Source organism: Pristiophorus japonicus, chromosome 7, assembly GCF_044704955.1.
Source record: "Pristiophorus japonicus isolate sPriJap1 chromosome 7, sPriJap1.hap1, whole genome shotgun sequence".
Lineage (NCBI taxonomy): Eukaryota > Metazoa > Chordata > Chondrichthyes > Pristiophoridae > Pristiophorus > Pristiophorus japonicus.
Window position 1 is genome coordinate 216,756,389 of NC_091983.1, and position 16,228 is coordinate 216,772,616.

Genomic DNA, 16,228 nt, shown 5'->3' on the forward strand with positions numbered 1-16,228 from the left:
CGGTACAGAAATCTCCCATCAAAGCCCATCCCTCCGGTACAGAAATCTCCCATCAAAGCCCATCCCTCCGGTACAGAAATCTCCCATCACAGCCCATCCCTCTTGTACCCTAACTCGCCCATCAAAGCCCATCCCTCCGGTACAGAAATCTCCCATCAAAGCCCATCCCTCCGGTACAGAAATCTCCCATCAAAGCCCATCCCTCCAGTACAGAAATCTCCCATCAAAGCCCAGCCCTCTGGTACAGAAATCTCCCAACAAAGCCCAGCCCTCTGGTACAGAAATTTCCCATCAAAGCCCATCCACTCCCTATTTCTACCTGCTGATGCTTGGGTGGGGGGTTTGTGGAATTGAGCTCAATGCAGGAAGTGGGAAGTTTCTGATCTTATAAAGCTGCCCTGATGATCTTCCAGTAGTTGTGCAACTCACTCGTTACACTTGAGTCTTGTTACTCTGCACCCTCGGCACTTGGACAAAACAAGAGTGCACACCGTGCTCCAAGCGTGATCTGACCAGTAAAGCTTCACCATAACCTCACGTTCACTGTTGTGGTTGTATATCCAACATGGAGTTAAATTGCTTCTCCAGATTCCTGAGATGTTTAAAGAGATGAACGTCCACTTCAGTCTCTTGGTGCTAATTCTAGCCCTTCACTCTACCCAAAAGGCTCTCAATTATTCGCCAAATGACATAACTGATGGTAGTATGATATTAGGCAGTCCCTCGTATCGAGGATGACCTGCTTCCACAGCAAAAATGGATGAGTTCTCAGGTGTTTTAATGAGGGACCTGACATTCTAGGTCCCGAACTACATACTGAATGGTGGAAGATACTGGTGCATAGATTCTTTTAACGTGGGGTGGCCGTTGTACACCAGCCACCACACAGGCTTGACAGAGTTAGGTCTTGATCCAGTGGCATGGGTTAACCAAGACGAATGGAGACCAAGCTCTGCTGCACGGACCTAGTGTGCACACATACTCCTACTATCCTTAGATCGCAGTGTGGGCTGGCCCGTGCTGCCCCTGGGCCCTCGCCTCTCCTGGGCCCCGATTACAGTGCTCCTGTGCCCCGATCTCTCATCGCTCCTCCGCCCCGATCAAAAATGGAGCAGTCAGTAACAGGATATCAATTAGTCTCCTCTTATCTTGGAGACATCAAATATCAACACACTGTTATTTGAAATATCAAAATATTAAACTCCAGGCTAGTTGAAGGGTTATTATCAGCAGAAACAAACGGCAACTAACAGAATGAACATGATTCAGTAGGATGTGAATAACAGCAGCAATAACAGCAGAATCCAACCTCACTCAGTTGTTGTGTAACTGATAAAAATCCTTAAAATCATTAACAGCATTCTCCATCCTCACTGCAATCCCCAATTCAACGTTGTCTGGCAAACCAAACAAGCTGACAATTGGTGGATTTTAACCTTGTCAAGAGCTTTATTGAGTTCCAGGAATCTGAAATCCCATAAGGCACTAGTGGGAGTGACATCCATCGATCGAGTATTATTGGCTGCTACTGTGGTTACCTGGGTTCCTATCCCTTTACAGGCATTCCAGATTTGTACACCAGCATCCCCCACGCGCCCCTCCCCACCCCCCCCCATCCCCCATGTCGGTGCCTTTACTAGAGCTGCCTAGCAGTGAGGGAGGCCTAACAAAAAAGGCCTCCATACCAAAAAATTACTTGACGTAGAGGTGCTCCCCGAGACCGTTCTTTACACAGCGAGTGATTCCGATGTCTGGAACTCGCTGGTATGACATCGGAAGTGAATCCACACCCAAACCACACCTGAAGCTGGGTGAGTTATGTTAATTTGGTTGGCTTTACACGGTCGGAATCAAAGCCAGCATCCGCTCCCCCATGAGGGCACACAGTTTAAACAATATTCAGTTATCAGCAGAAAAATTCAAATTTAAAACGTGGCTTTTAATTTTTGTCTTGCTCTCCCCTGGTACCTCCCTGAAGTGACTTTTCTTTATGGGTGAGCTTCACGAGAGTCAGTAGGATATTTAACCGCTGCCACTGAACCCCATTTTGCTCCACCCGACATCCACACACAATTCCCTGCGTGGGGTAACTGGGAGGTGATGAAGAACCAGAAACCTCTCCCCAACTAAGAAAGGATATACTTGCCTTGGAGGCAGTTCAATGATGGTTCATTAGATTGATATAAAAACAGAAAATGCTCGAAATCTCAGCAGGTCAGGCAGCATCTGTGGAGAGGAAACAGAGTTAACGTTTTGGGTCGATGACCCTTCGTCAGAACTGGAGAGTGTTCCCTTCCTCGACTTCTCCGTCTCCAGCTCTGGGGATAGACTTTCGACCAGTATCCATTCTAAGCCCACTGACTCCCATCATCATAAGCGGTCCCTTGTATCGAGGATGACTTGCTTCCACACCAAAAAGGGATGAGTTCACAGGTGTTTCAATGAAGGACCTAATATTCCAGATCCTGAACTATATGTTGAAGGGTGGAAGATGCCTGTGCGTATATTTTTTAAACGTGTGGTAGCCGTTGCAGCACACCAGCCACCACTGGGTTCGACAGAGCTAGGTCTTGGTCCAGTGGCAAGGATTACCCACGACTGGAGACCAGCTCTGCTGCACGGACCTAGTGCGCACACATATCGCACTGTGGGCTGGCCCGTGCTACCCCTGGGCCCTCGCCTCTTCTGGGCTCCATCAAGAATATAAGCATGACAACTACAGTTTGACTCCCACAGCTACCTGGACTACACTTCCTCCCACCCCACATCCTGTAAGGACTCCATTGCATTCTCCCAGTTTCTCCGTCTCCATCGCATCTGCTCTGACGACGCCACCTTTAACGCTAGTGCCTCTGACATGTCTTTCTTTTTCCTCAATAGAGGATTCCCCTCTGCCATGGGTAACATGGCCCTCGACCGTGTCTGTTCTATTTCCATGTCTTCTCTCACCCCTTCCCCTCCCTTTCAGAACCATGATAGGGTTCCCCTTGTCCTCACCTTTCACCCCACCAGCCTCCACATTCAATGGATCATCCTCCGCCATTTCCACCACCTCCAGCGTGATCCCACCACCAATCATATCTTCCCCTCCCCTCCCCTCCCAGCATTCCGATGGGACCACTCCCTCCGCGACACCCTGGTCCATTCCGCAGTCACCCCCAGCAACCCCTCCCCTTCACACGGCACCTTTCCATGCAAATGAGGAGATGCAACACCTGCCCTTTTACCTCCTCCCTTCCCACTATCCAGGGCCCCAAATACTCCTTCCAGGTGAAACAGCGATTTACTTGTACTTCTTTCAATTTAGTAAACTGTATTCGCTGCTCACGATGTGGTCTCCTCTACATTGGGGAGACCAAAAGTAGATTGGGTGGCCGCTTTGCGGAGCACCTCCGTTCAGTCCGTAAGTGTGACCCTGAGTTTCCGGTCGCCTGTCACTTTAATTCTCCACTCCACTCCCACTCTGATATCTCCATCCTCGGACTCCTCAACTGTTCCAACGAAGCTCAACGCAAGCTCGAGGAACAACACCTCATCTTTCGTTTAGGCACTTTATAGCCTTTTGGACTCAACATCGAGTTAAAACATTTCAGAGCATAACCGCTGCCAATCTTTGGCTCCTCCTCACCCCCGCCCCCCCTCCCCACCCTCCTCGGAGCCTGATTCTTTCAATTTTTCTCCTTGTCTCTAACCACAGTTGGTCATTATCCCACCAATCACACCCTACCTTGACTAATGTTTTTCTAACTCCTGGCATTACCATTTGAATTTGGGCCATCATCCCTTTTGTGTCTCTAATCTCTCCTGTCTTCCAACCTATCACAGACCTTTCCTTTTGTAATTTCTTCCCTGTCCCCTTTCAGTGCTTGTTCTTTCCGAACACTCTCCAGTTCTGATGAAGGGTCATCGACCCAAAACGTTAACTCTGCTCCCTCTCCACAGATGCTGAAATTACCAGCATTTTCTGTTTTTATTCCAGATTCCAGCATCCTCAGTATTTTGCTTTTGTTTCACTAGATTGACCCCCGGAATGAAAGGGTTGTTCTATGAGGAGAGATTGGTAGATTGGGCCTATACTCTCTGGAGTTTAGAAGAATGAGAGGTGATCTCATTGAGCGGTCTAGTGAGAAAGAAGAACTGACGGAAATCCTTATTAGGCGGGAAATTGTGTTAGGGAAATTGATGGGATTGAAAGCTGATAAATCCCCAGGGCCTGATAGTCTGCATCCCAGAGTATTTAAGGAAGTGGCCCTAGAAATAGTGGATGCATTGGTGATCATTTTCCAACAGTCTATTGACTCTGGATCAGTTCCTATGGACTGGAGGGTAGCTAATGTAACACCACTTTTTAAAAAGGAGGGAGAGAGAAAACGGGTAATTATAGACCGGTTAGCCTGACATCAGTAGTGGGGAAAATGTTGGAATCAATGATTAAAGATGAAATAGTAGCGCATTTGGAAAGCAGTGACAGTATCGGTCCAAGTCAGCATGGATTTATGAAAGGGAAATCATGCTTGACAAATCTTCTAGAATTTTTTGAGTGTGGTGTCACTGCAACGTACTACAAACTCACACGAGGCATGTACTGTAGACACAGTCACTACGTGACCTTAACCTTTATTCCCCAGGACCAAGGAGTGCTGACCCTGGGTGGGACCTCCCCTTTTATACCTGGAAACCCAGATGAGGAGTGTCTCCCACAAGTTCACCCTCTGTGGTCAGGGTGTGCATTTATAGGGTATAAGTACAGTGTACAGGAGTTTGGTAAGTGGGTGAGTTTTAAAGGTTATTCTCTTTAAACCATTTGGCAGCTGGAGTAAATTGTTAGTGGCAATTGCCAGTAGCTTCTAAGGAAGTAGCAGTTTAATTTAAAGGGGAAAAGTTAAATAGTTGGGAATCTTTCATGTTTAGGCAGAGAAAAACAAGGTAACTCTCCAGTAGGAGGCAATTAGTAGCTAGTTAAAACCAGTTCTGTAAACAACTGACCAGTAGTGAGTCATCTGACCTAGATACAGTTTAAAAAGAGGCAGCTCGTGCAGAGCACGGTGTGCAGCAGCAAAGAGTGGCATTCGTGACTTTGGTAAGTGGGTGAGTTTGGGCAAGTGGGGGTGGCAAGTGCAGTTTTGTCTTGTTTTTTCTACCAGTGCTGACACTAGAGCAGCTGATAAGGAGTGCGAGACTAGGAGATGGAGGCCCAGAGACCAGCCCAACCAGCTGCAGTCAAAGATAGAGGGGTGCGAAATCGAGAGGTGACGTCACAGCCAAGCTGGTAAGTGGTTGGCTGTTCAACTGGTAAGTATAACTCTCTTTTAGACTGACTTTTAGATTGGTTTAATTGGCAGCGAACTACTAAGTAGCTGTTTGGTATATAAGTTAATTTTAGTAAGTAAATTAATTTAAGGGTTAAGTCATGGCAGGAGAGCTCAGACCCGTGTCATGCTCCTCCTGTACTATGTGGGAAGTCAGGGACACACTATGTGTGCGGGAAGTGTGTCCAGTTGCAGCTCCTGACAAACCGCATGATGGCACTGGAGCTGCGGATGGACTCACTCTGGAGCATGCGCGATGCTGAGAATGTTGTAGATAGCACATTTAGTGAGTTGGTCACACCGCAGGTAAGGGTTAGGACAGATAGTGAATGGGTGACCAAGAGACAAGGCAAAAGCAGGAAGGTAGTGCAGGAGTCCCCTGCCGTCATCTTCCTCCAAAACAGATATACCGTTTTGGATACTGTTGGGGGAGATGACTTACCAGGGGAAGGGACCAGAAGCTAGGTTCATGGCACCATGGGAGGCTCTGCTGCACAGAAGGGCGGGAAAAAGAATGGGAGAGCTATAATGATAGGGGACTCTATTCTAAGGGGAACAGATAGGAGTTTCTGCGGTCGCAACCAAGACTCCAGGATGGTATGGTGCCTCCCTGGTGCAAGGGTCAAGGATGTCTCGGAGCGGCTGCAGAGCATTCTGGAGAGGGAGAGTGAACAGCCAGTTGTCGTGGTACATGTAGGTACCAACGATATAGGTAAGAAGCTGGAAGAGGTCCTACAAGCTGAATTTAGGGAGCTAGGAGTTAAAACTAAAAAGTAGGACCTCAAAAGTAGTAATCTCTGGATTGCTACCAGTGCCATGTGCTAATCAGAGTAGAGGGAGCATGATAGTTAAAATAAATACGTGGCTTGAGCAGTGGTGCAAGAGGGAGGGATTCACATTCCTGGGACATTGGAACCAGTTCTGGGGGAAGTGGGACCTGCACAAAAGGGACGGTCTGCACTTGGGCAGGACTGGAACTGATGTCCTAGGGGTAACATTTGCTAATGCAGTTCGGGAGTGTTTATACTAATATGGCAGAGGGATGGGAACCAATGCAGCGAGACAGGGCGAAGTAATATGAAGTCAGAAACAGATGGTAGAAAGGTAAAAAGCAATAGTGGAAGGCCGAGGAAACAAAGGCAAGAAACAAAAAGGGCCACACTACATCATAATTCTAAAAGGACAAAGGGTGTTAAAAAAACAAGCCTGAAGGCTTTGTGTCTTAATGCAAGGAGTATCCGTAATAAGGTGGATGAATTAACTGTGCACATAGATGTTAACAGATATGATGTGATTAGGATTACAGAGACATGGCTCCAGGATGATCAGGGCTGGGAACTCAACATCCAAGAGTATTCAACATTCAGGAAGGATAGAATAAAAGGAAAAGGAGGTGGGGTAGCATTGCTGGTTAAAGAGGAGATTAATGCAATAGTTAGGAAGGACATTAGCTTGGATGATGTGGAATCTATATGGGTAGAGCTGCAGAACACCAAAGGGCAAAAAACGTTAGTGGGAGTTGTGTACAGACCTCCAAACAGTAGTAGTGATGTTGGGGAGGGCATCAAACAGGAAATTAGAGGTGCATGCAATAAAGGTGCAGCAGTTATCATGGGTGACTTTAATATGCATATAGATTGGGCTAACCAAACTGGAAGCAATACGGTGGAGAAGGATTTCCTGGAGTGCATAAGGGATGGTTTTCTAGACCAATATGTCGAGGAACCAACTGGGGGGAGGCCATCTTACACTGGGTGTTGTGTAATGAGAGAGAATTCGCAATCTCGTTGTGCGAGGCCCCTTGGGGAAGAGTGACCATAAATGGTGGAATTCGATATTAGGATGGAGACTGAAACAGTTAATTCAGAGACCATGGTCCAGAACTTAAGGAAGGGTAACTTTGAAGGTATGAGGCGTGAATTGGCTAGGATTGATTGGCGAATGATACTTAAGCGGTTGACAATGAATGGGCAATGGCAGACATTTAGAGGCTGCATGGATGAACTACAACAATTGTACATCCCTGTCTGGCGTAAAAATAAAAAAGGGAAGGTGGCTCAACTGTGGCTATCAAGGGAAATCAGGGATAGTATTAAAGCCAAGGAAGTGGCATACAAATTGGCCAAAAATAGCAGCGAACCCGGGGACTGGGAGAAATTTAGAACTTAGCAGAGGAGGACAAAGGGTTTGATTAGGACAGGGAAAATAGAGTACGAGAGGAAGCTTGCAGGGAACATTAAAATGGACTGCAAAAGCTTCTGTAGATATGTAAAGAGAAAAAGGTTAGTAAAGACAAACGTCGGTCCCCTGCAGTCAGAATCAGGGGAAGACATAACTGGGAACAAAGAAATGGCAGACCAATTGAACAAGTACTTTGGTTCGGTATTCACTAAGGAGGACACAAACAACCTTCCGGATATAAAAGGGGTCAGAGGGTCTAGTAAGGAGGAGGAACTGAGGGAAATCCTTATTAGTTGGGAAATTGTGTTGGGGAAATTGATGGGATTGAAGGCCGATAAATCCCCAGGGCCTGATGGTCTGCATCCCAGAGTACTTAAGGAGATGGCCTTGGAAATAGCGGATGCATTGAGTCATTTTTCCAACATTCCATAGACTCTGAATCAGTTCCTATGGAGTGGAGGGTAGCCAATGTAACCCCACTTTTTAAAAAAGGAGGGAGAGAGAAAACAGGCAATTATAGACCAGTCAGCCTGACATCGGTAGTGGATAAAATGATGGAATCAATTATTAAGGATGTCATAGCAGCGCATTTGGAAAGAGGTGACATGATAGGTCCAAGTCAGCATGGATTTGTGAAAGGGAAATCATGTTTGACAAATCTTCTGGAATTTTTTGAGGCTGTTTCCAGTAGAGTGGACAAGGGAGAACCAGTTGATGTGGTGCATTTGTACTTTCAGAAGGCTTTCGACAAGGTCCCACACAAGAGATTAATGTGCAAAGTTAAAGCACATGGGATTGGGGGTAGTGTGCTGACATGGATTGAGAACTGGTTGGCAGACAGGAAGCAAAGAGTAGGAGTAAATGGGCACTTTTCAGAATGGCAGGCAATGACTAGTGGGGTACCGCAAGGTTCTGTGCTGGGGCCCCAGCTGTTTACATTGTACATTAATGATTTAGACGAGGGGATTAAATGTAGTATCTCCAAATTTGCGGATGACACTAAGTTGGGTGGCAGTGTGAGCAAATTTAAGGATGCTATGAGGCTGCAGAGTGACTTGGATAGGTTAGGTGAGTGGGCAAATGCATGGCAGATGAAGTATAATGTGGATAAATGTGAGGTTATCCACTTTGGTGGTAAAAACAGAGAGACAGACTATTATCTGAATGGTGACAGATTAGGAAAAGGGGAGGTGCAACGAGACCTGGGTGTCAATGTACATCAGTCATTGAAGGTTGGCATGCAGGTACAGCAGGTGGTTAAGAAAGCAAATGGCATGTTGGCCTTCATAGAGCTGGGATTTGAGTACAGGGGCAGGAAGGTGTTACTACAGTTGTACAGGGCCTTGGTGAGGCCACACCTGGAGTATTGTGTACAGTTTTGGTCTCCTAACTTGAGGAAGGACATTCTTGCTATTGAGGGAGTGCAGCGAAGGTTCACCAGACTGATTCCCGGGATGGCGGGACTGACATATCAAGAAAGATTGGATCAACTGGGCTTGTATTCACTGGAGTTCAGAAGAATGAGAGGGGATCTCATAGAAACATTTAAAATTCTGACGGGTTTAGACAGGTTAGATGCAGGAAGAATGTTCCCAATGTTGGGGAAGTCCAGAACCAGGGTTCACAGTCTAAGGATAAGGGGTAAGCCATTTAGGATCGAGATGAGGAGAAACTTCTTCATCCAGAGAGTGGTCAACCTATGGAATTCTCTACCACAGAAAGTTGTTGAGGCCAATTCACTAAATATATTCAAAAAGGAGTTAGATGTAGTCCTTACTACTAGGGCGATCAAGGGGTATGGCGAGTAAGCTGGAATGGGGTACTGAAGTTGCATGTTCAGCCATGAACTCATTGAATGGCGGTGCAGGCTAGAAGGGCCGAATGGCCTACTCCTGCACCTATTTTCTATGTTTCTATGTCTATGTTTTGATGAAGGTTATAGTTACATGAAGATTACCATTGCATGATGGTTACATACATGACATCACCTCCCCCCTTACGTCTTTTTGTGTCAAAGGTTAAATCTTTCAGGTGGTCGACGCTCTCTCGTGGAGCGCCGCAGTTGTGGCTCTGGTGGCTGAGCCTTGGAATGCGTCTCTGTCACCTGAGGTGATTCCGACCTGGCCGCAGGGACTGTGCATGTTGTGGATTGTCCTCGTTGCTCGTCCACTGGCAGTGGTGTGGGTGACATCTCATGCTCTTCTTCAGTTTCCTCCGTGTCTGTGCTGAACCTTTTCTTTACTTGGTCCAAGTGTTTGCGGCATATCTCCCCATTGTTTAGTCTGACCACTATGATCCTATTCCCTTCTTTGCCAATTACTGTGCCCTCAAGCCACTTGGGTCCCACAGCATGGTTAAGAACAAATACCGGGTCATCCATTTCTATACACCTCCCCCTTGAGTTTCGATCGTGAAACTTGATTTGGGACTGGCGCTTGCCCTCGACATTGTCTGCCAGGGCTGGGTGAATGAGGGACAGCCACGTTTTAAGCATGCGTTTCATGAGGAGTTCCGCTGGCGAGACTCCCGTGAGCGAGTGTGGGCGGGACCTGCAGGCCAGCAGGAGGCGCGATAGGCGGTATTGAAGGGAGGGTCCTTGGATGCGTAGCATGCCCTGTTTTATGACTTGGACCGCACGTTCCGCCTAGCCTTTGGAAGCCGGCTTGACTGGTGCTGTCCGCACATGTTTGATACCATTGCCCGACATAAACTCCTGGAATTCATGGCTGGTGAAACACGGGCCATTGTCGCTGACCAGAATGTTCGGCAAACCGTGGGTCGCGATAACCGTACGCAGACTCTCCACGGTGATGGATGTCATGCCCAAGTTTAATAAGATGCAACGATCAGGAACATTTTTCCCATGAATGGCCCCGTGTAGTCTACGTGAATACGTGACCATGGCCTGGTGGGCCAGGGCCACGGGCTGAGTGGGGCCTCCCTGGGGGCATTGCACGTCATGCACCTGCGAACCCAGTGTTCCAGGTCTGAGTCAATCCCCGGCCACCATACATGTGACTGGGCAATGGCCTTCATTAACACGATGCCAGGGTGCTCGCTGTGGAGTTCCCTGATGAACACTTCCCTGCCTTTCTGGGGCATGACTACCCAGCTGCCCCATAGCAGGCAGTCGGCTTGGATGGCGAGCTCATCCATCCGTCTCTGAAATGGTCTGACCTCCTCGGGGAACGCCCTGTGTGCGGGCGCCCAAACCCCAGTCATGACACATTTCTTTATCATGGATAGGAGGGGGTCTCTGTTGGTCCAGAGTTTGATCTGGCGGGATGTGATGGGGGAGCCTACGGAAAGTCTCAACAGCCATGACCATCTCAGCACTTTGCTCCGCTGCCCTCTCGGTGGTGGTCAGTGGGAGCCTGCTGAGCCGGTGCCGTATGGTGTAGTCATATGCAGCCAGCACGAGAGCCCATTGCTGTATGCGAGCTGACGCATTGGCATTGACAGCCTTGCTGTCGGACAACAGGGATGCTAATGGCTTGTGGTCCGTCTCTAGCTCGAACCGTCTACTGAAAAGGTACTGGTGCATCTTTTTCACACCGTAAACACAAGCGAGTGCTTCCTTTTCGACCATGCTGTATCCACGCTCTGCCTGGGAGAGTTACCCGGAGGCATAAGCCACCGGTTGGAGTCGGCCGTCGTCATTACCCTGCTGCAACACACACCCAACACCGTAGGACGATGCATCGCACGTTAAGACCAGTTTTTTACAGGGGTCATACAAAGTCAACAGTTTGTTAGAACACAGCAGGTTCCTCGCCTTATCGAAAGTCCGTCTTGACAGTCCCCCCAAAGCCATTCACAATCTTTACGCAGGAGCATGTGTAACGGCTCCAACAAAGTGCTTAAGTTCAGCAGAAAGTTCCCGAAATAGTTCAAAAGTTCCAGGAATGATCGCAACTCCGACGTGTTGCTGGGCCTGGGCACCTGGCGGATGGCCTCCATTTTTGATTTAGTGGGCCGGATCCTGTCTGCGGCGACCCTCCTGCCCAAAAACTCAACCTCTGGGGCCAAAAACACACACTTTTTAAGCAGCAAGCCTACCCGGTCCAGTCGGCATAGCACCTCCTCCAGGTTGTGCAGGTGTTCCTCGGTGTCTCGACCCGTTATGAGGATGACGTCTTGGAATACGATTGTTCCAGGAATGGATTTGAGCAAGCTTTCCAAGTTCCGCTGAAAGATAGCTGCCGCCGAACGAATGCCAAATGGATACCTGTTGTAGATAAATAATCCCTTGTGCGATGTGATGGTGGTCAGAAGCTTGGATTCTTCAGCCAGTTCCTGAGTCATGTAGGCCGAAGTGAGGTCCAGCTTGGCGAACTGCTTGCCACCTGCCAGCGTGGCAAAAAGATCTTCCACTCTCGGGAGCGGGTATTGGTCTTGCAGCGACACTCGGTTGATGGTGGCTTTGTAGTCGCCATAAATCCTGACCGAGCCATCTGCTTTAAGGACAGGAACGATGGGTCTTGCCCAGTCGCTGAATTCAATGGCCGAAATTATGCCCTTGTGAGCAGCCTGTCGAATTCACTTTCAATTTTTTCATGCTCTGGCTTTGCGGTGCACTGGTCTGGTGTCCGGAGTGATGTGTAGCACTACTTTAGTGCCCTTGAACGTTCCGACGCCGGGTTGAAACAGTGACCCAATTTTTTGTAGGACCTGTGAGCATGAACTTCGCTCCACAGATGAAATGGCGTGCACATCCCCCCATTTCCAATTCATCTTGGCTAGCCAACTCCTCCCCAAGAGCACGGGGCCATTCCCCGGGACGATCCAGAGTGGCAGCCGGTTCTGTGATCCATCATGTGTTACCACCAAGTTTGCACTGCCTAGCACTGGGATGATCTCTTTGGTGTACGTCCTTAGCTGCGTGTCAATGCGTTCCAGTTTGGGCCTGCTAGCTCTGTGTGGCCATAGTCTCTCAAATTGTTGGGCGCTCATCAGTGACTGGCTATCTCCTGTATCCAGCTCCAGGCGCACCGGGATGCCATTCAATAAAACTTTCATCATCATGGGTGGCGTTTTACTGTATGAGCTGTGGATGTCAGCCACGTGAACCCGCTGAGCTTCAGCATCCATGGCTTTTCCCCAGGCATCATCCTGCATTGCAGACCCCTCGTCTGGTTCCTGTGTCTCGCAGATTAGCCTCACCACAGCCTTTTTGCACATCCTGGCCAAGTGTCCAGGATCCTACAGGTATATTGCTGGAACCTGCAGCTTTTCGCAGTATGTCTACCCCTGCATCTCCAGCATGAGCTGAGATTGTTGTTAACAAAGGGACTGTTACTAGGCATTCCTCTCTGATTGCCCATTTGGTTGTTTCTAAGCACTCTGATGGTGGGTGTTAATGGTCCCATCGCGGGACGCATTGTTCCTCGAGATGGCGTGAATTGCCGATCCCCTTTCCATTGTCCCTGTTGCGGGCCCACCCTAATGTCTGTTGCTGCCTGGGTGGTTTCGAAATGCCCTTACCTGCCTGCGGATTCCCTGGCCGCGTTCATAATGTTAACTCCCTGGTCCATCGCCACGTTGGGACCAGGGTTGCGCGCGTAAATTAGCTTGGTCTCCTCTTCCCCTGCCATGAAGGTCTGAGCTATCAACGCCGCCCCTTCTAAAGTCAAGTCCTTGGCCTCTATGAGCTTCCTGAAAATCCTGGCTTGATTAATGCCCTCAATGAAAAAGTCCCTTAACATCTCCCCCCTGCAGGCGTCTGTGAACTTACAGAAACTGGCCAAGCACCACAGGTCCGCAACGAAGTCCGAGATGCATTGGCCCTCCTGACGCCGGTGTATGTAGAACCGGTGCCGGGCCATGTGTACGCTACTCGCTGGCTTGAGATGCTCACTGATCAGCTGGCTGAGCTCTTCAAAGGACTTGTCCGCTGGCTTTTGGGGTGCGAGCAGGGCTTTCATCAGCGCATACGTCTGTGGTCAGCAGCTGGTCAGTAGATGCGCCCTTCGCTTGTCGGCCGCTGTCGCTCCCAGCCAGTCCTTCATGACAAAGCTCTGCTGGAGTCTTTCCACGAAGTCGTCCCAGTCCTCACCCACACAGTAACGTTCCTCTGTGCTACCGGTGGCCATCCTCGTGGTTCGGTGATTCCCGTTTCTCATCGCCAAATGTGGTGTCCCTGCACCGTACTTCAAACTCACACGAGGCATGTACTGTGGACACAGTCACTACGTGACCTTAACCTTTATTCCCCAGGACCAAGGAATGCTGACCCTGGGTGGGACCTCCCCTTTTATACCTGGAAACCCAGGTGAGGAGTGTCTCCCACAAGTTCACCCCCTGTAGTCAGGGTATGCATTTCTAGGGTATAAGTACAGTGTACAGGAGTTGCATGAAGGTTACAGTTACATGAAGATTACCGTTGCATGTAACTAGTAGAGTGGACAAGGGAGAACCAGTGGATGTGGTGTATTTGGACTTTCAAAAAGCTTTTGACAAGGTCCCACATAAGAGATTGGTGTGCAAAATTAAAGCACATGGTATTGGGGGTAATGTACTGACGTGGATAGAGAACTGGTTGGCAGACAGGAAGCAGAGAGTCGGGATAAATGGGTCCTTTTCAGAATGGCAGGCAGTGACTAGTGGGGTGCCGCAGGGCTCAGTGCTGGGACCCCAGCTATTTACAATATACATCAATGATTTAGATGAAGGAATTGAGTGTAATATCTCCAAGTTTGCAGATGACACTAAGCTGTGAGGAGGATGCTAAGAGGCTGCAGGGTGACTAGGACAGGTTAGGTGAGTGGGCAAATGCATGGCAGATGCAGCATAATGTGGATAAATGTGAGGTTATCCACTTTGGTGGCAAAAACATGAAGGCAGAATATTATCTGAATGGTGGCAGATTTGGAAAAGGGGAGGTGCAACGAGACCTGGGTGTCATGGTACATCAGTCATTGAAAGTTGGCATGCAGGTACAGCAGGCGGTGAAGAAGGCAAATGGTATGTTGGCCTTCATAGCTAGGAGATTTGAGTATAGGAGCAGGGAGGTCTTACTGCAATTGTACAGGGCCTTGGTGAGGCCTCACCTGGAATGTTGAGTTAAGTTTTGGTCTCCTAATCTGAGGAAGGAATTTCTTGCTATTGAGGGAGTGCAGCGAAGGTTCACCAGACTGATTCCCGGGATGGCAGGACTGACATATGAGGAGAGACTGGATCGTCTGGACCTTTATTCACTGGATTTAGAAGAATGAGAGGGGATCTCACAGAAACATATAAAATTCTGATGGGACTGGACAGGTTAGATGCAGGAAGAATGTTCCCGATATTGGGGAAGTCCAGAACCAGGGGACACAGTCTAAGGATAAGGGGTAAGCCATTTAGGACTGAGATGAGGAGAAACTTCTTCACCCAGAGAGTGGTGAACCTGTGGAATTCTCTACCGCAGAGAGTTGTTGATGCCAGTTCATTGGATATATTCAAAAGGGAGTTCGATATGGCCCTTATGGCTGAAGGGATCAAGGGTTAGAGAGGGGTACTGAGGTGAATGATCAGCCATGATCTTATTGAATGGTGATACAGGCTCGAAGGGCTCAATGGCCTACTCCTGCACCTATTTTCTATGTTTCTATGAAGCATATAACATTCTGAGGGGTTTGAAAGGGTAGATGCTGAGAGAAAACAGAAAATGCTGGAAATACTCAGCATGTCAGGCAGCATCTGTGGAGAGAGTTAACGTTTCAGGTTGATGACGAAGGGTATTTCTGACCTGCTGAGTATTTCCAGCATTTTCTGTTTTTATTTCAGGTTTCTAGTATCCACAGTATTTTGCTTTTGTATTAGATGTGAAGAGCTTATTTCTTCTGGCTGGAGAATCTAGGACTAGGGGGCATAGTCTTAGATAAGGGGGCAGCTATTTAATACTGAGATAAAGACAAATTCCTTCACTCAGAGGGTTGTGAATCTTTAGAATGTTCTACCCCAAAAGGCCTATGGATGATCAGTCGTTGAGTATATTCAAGGCTGAGATAGATAGATTTTTGGACTCTAGGGGAATCAAGGGATATGGGGATCAGGCGGGAAAGTGGAGTTGAGGTAGAAGATCAGCTATTATTGAATGGCAGAGCAGAATCGAGGGGCCATGTGTCCTGCTTTTGGTCCTAATTCTTATACTCTTATGTTCTTAACCCAGAGAATATTGATACCGAGCCTTCTCACCCTGGGCTTGGCAGGGATCACTCAGAGGGTTGTAAATCTTTGGAATTCAAATAATGCTAAAGGCCGGGGACAGAAGCAGGGAGCTACCTGGTCCAGTATGGCTCGGTCACTCACTGCCTGAAGCAGCCAAGACACCGGGAGAGCTATATCCACATTTTCTTGAGAGTCACAATTACTCAACCTCAAACTCCACCTCCAGAGGAAGAGGAGGAGGCCATTCACCCATCATGCCTGCTCCGCCATTCAGTTGGAGCAATGCTGATCGCTATAGTGTTAGCTCCATATCCCTTTATACCATTAACTAACACAAATCTGACCATCTCCAGCTCCAATTGACCCAAATTCTTTACCACAGAAAGTTGTTGAGGCCAATTCACTAAATATATTCAAAAAGGAGTTAGATGTAGTCCTTACTACTAGGGGGATCAAAGGGTACGGCGAGAAAGTAGGAATGGGGTACTGAAGTTGCATGTTCAGCCATGAACTCATTGAATGGTGGTGCAGGCTAGAAGGGCCGAATGGCCTACTCCTGCACCTAGTTTCTATGTTTCTATGACCCG

At 48.3% G+C, this 16,228-nt stretch overlaps 1 protein-coding gene across 1 annotated transcript in view; it reads right to left on the reverse strand.

The window, feature by feature from the left end:
* Positions 1-16,228, reverse strand: part of susd4 (sushi domain containing 4) — a 247,139-nt gene that overhangs the window by 34,423 nt on the left and 196,488 nt on the right. Inside the window, exon 9 of the mRNA XM_070884571.1 lies at positions 3,070-3,097. Coding sequence (XP_070740672.1) covers positions 3,070-3,097 — 28 coding nt within the window. The remainder of the gene's footprint in view (positions 1-3,069; positions 3,098-16,228) is intronic.